A 2,008-nucleotide genomic window follows, 5' to 3' on the forward strand; every position below is an offset into this window, starting at 1 on the left:
CCCCTCTTCCCCCTGTTTGCCTTCCCCCCCCGCCCCCCCAAGCCCTGGGGCCCTCCCCGGAGTCAGATCCCTAGAGCAGCTCTCCTCATCTTGAGCTAAACTGGCAGATGTGGAGGAAGCCCCATCTCTGAAGCCATGGGGGTAGTAGTCGCTGCCGTCGGCACGTGAGTTCATTAGATTAACAGGACCTCAAGGAGGTCCCTTTAATAGTTTCTCAAGGAACGATAAAAGCAGTAGGAAACCTTTCAGGGGGCGGTGGCTACTGCAGCTCTATACTTCTTCCACGCTTGGGATCCCCGCAGATAATGGAGCCCACGCTGTAGCCAGTCACTGCGGTAGGCAAAGACTTCTCCAGCGCCGTTCATGGGAGGGGGCAGGAGAGATGCAGCAACCAGAGCTGGGGGTTGCCGCAGCCGCTGAGTGATACCCCTGTCCAGTTTTCCCACCCCCGTCAGCTCCTCCTCGTTGCAGCTGGTTTCTCAACTGCCTCAGCACTTTTCTTGTTCTAGGAATATCATGATCCAGAAGCACGACAGCATCACTGTAGCAGTGCACAAGCTAGCATCCTGACCTTCAGGAACCTGCGCAGCGCTCCACTCCCACCTCCAGCCCAGCTCCTCCTCACTGGACAACCACTCTCCTCTGCTGCTCCAGGGCAGAACGTGCTTGTAGTACCAAACCTGGGCTGAAGGCTCTCCCTCTCCACCTAACGGCTCCTGTGCAGCTATCGGGGTCTCCAACTCACATTTTAGCACTTGTGCTGCTGAGGATGAAATGTGGGTCACTCACCAAGCTCGTGTAATGGTCAGATACTACAAGGTGTATGTGTGTGCGTGGCCTTATTTGTTGGAGAAATCAATAAATCACCTGCAAAACACGCCTTGGCTTCTCTTTGCTCCGGCTGTGAAAGCTCTGCCCATTGCTTTGCCTTCTTGCCAAAGCCAAGCGAGGTAACTTCTCCCAATCCCTTCTTCATTAGAATTTCTCTAGAGAAGAGGAATAGTGCACAAAGACTTCAATTAACGGAGGCTCCTCCAGTAGAAGAGGTACAAACACTTTCCGAGGAATTTCTCCTAGGAAATGTTTAGCCTCTTCTAGTTAAACGTTCTGTGCGAGAGTTACTTGCTTACTGTACCTTGGACTGAAGTTCAAACCTTCTGGCCCCTGTGGCTCAAACCCCGCTGGCCCTGGTCTGCCTGGTCCCTGCGTGAGCTGTAAATGGACGTTGACGACACCCTCACAAGTCCAGGCCTCCCTTTTTCTTACAGATTCGAGCGTTTGAAATGGTGCGGGGAAACAGTCCTGTGCAAAGGCTTTCCCCTCGGAAAATCTGCTACGCTCAAATGCTTCCTATGCGTAAGGGCGCGAAAAGGAGCTGGCCTGCAGCTGTCCGCGCGTAAAGCGGAAGGGAAGCTTCACAGCAGAGCGTGAGCTAACAAATTGCGCTGGGTCAGAGATAAAACGACATTCACGCTGCTTTGGCTTTACTACTAGGAGCAGCTCCGCTCGTCGGCGACATTCCCACCCTCGCAGTCATTGCTGCGTATGAAACAGGCGGTAGGGACGAGCCTGCCCTGCGCGGCTGGGCTCTGCGCGCCTCTCGAGGTCAGCGTTAATTCTGCCTAACGACCCGGCCTCGGCAGCAGGAGTTGCTGTGCCCAAGCTCTGCAGCGGTGTTGGAGGGTCCCTCTTCTTCCCCTCTCCCTGGCAGCCCACGGAGCTGGGAGCAGCTCAAGCCAGAGCGTTTCCTCCCTGACATCCGACAGCTCTCGGTACAGATGCCGCACCAGATGCTGGTGCTGCTGCCAGCACCCCCGGCCCCCCTGTCCTTCAAACCCTTAAACCACACTCACTGCAAAACCCATTCCACTTAAATAAAAGCTTAGAATCATAGAATCATTGAGGTTGGAAAAGACCTCTAAGATCATCGAGTCCAACCGTCGACCCAACACCACCAGGCCCACTAAACCATCTCCCTCAGCGCCTCGTCTACTCGTCTTTTAAATAC

At 54.6% G+C, this 2,008-nt stretch overlaps 1 protein-coding gene across 1 annotated transcript in view; it reads left to right on the forward strand.

The window, feature by feature from the left end:
* The window catches only part of LAMTOR5 (late endosomal/lysosomal adaptor, MAPK and MTOR activator 5), a 6,198-nt gene extending 5,321 nt beyond the window's left edge, over positions 1 to 877 (forward strand). The window contains exon 3 of the mRNA XM_019474940.1: positions 509 to 877. Coding sequence (XP_019330485.1) covers positions 509 to 570 — 62 coding nt within the window. The 3' untranslated portion in view covers positions 571 to 877. The remainder of the gene's footprint in view (positions 1 to 508) is intronic.
* Positions 878 to 2,008: the final 1,131 nt, after the last annotated feature.

Source organism: Aptenodytes forsteri, unplaced genomic scaffold (assembly GCF_000699145.1).
Source record: "Aptenodytes forsteri isolate BGI_AS27 unplaced genomic scaffold, ASM69914v1 Scaffold285, whole genome shotgun sequence".
NCBI classification, from domain to species: Eukaryota; Metazoa; Chordata; class Aves; order Sphenisciformes; family Spheniscidae; genus Aptenodytes; species Aptenodytes forsteri.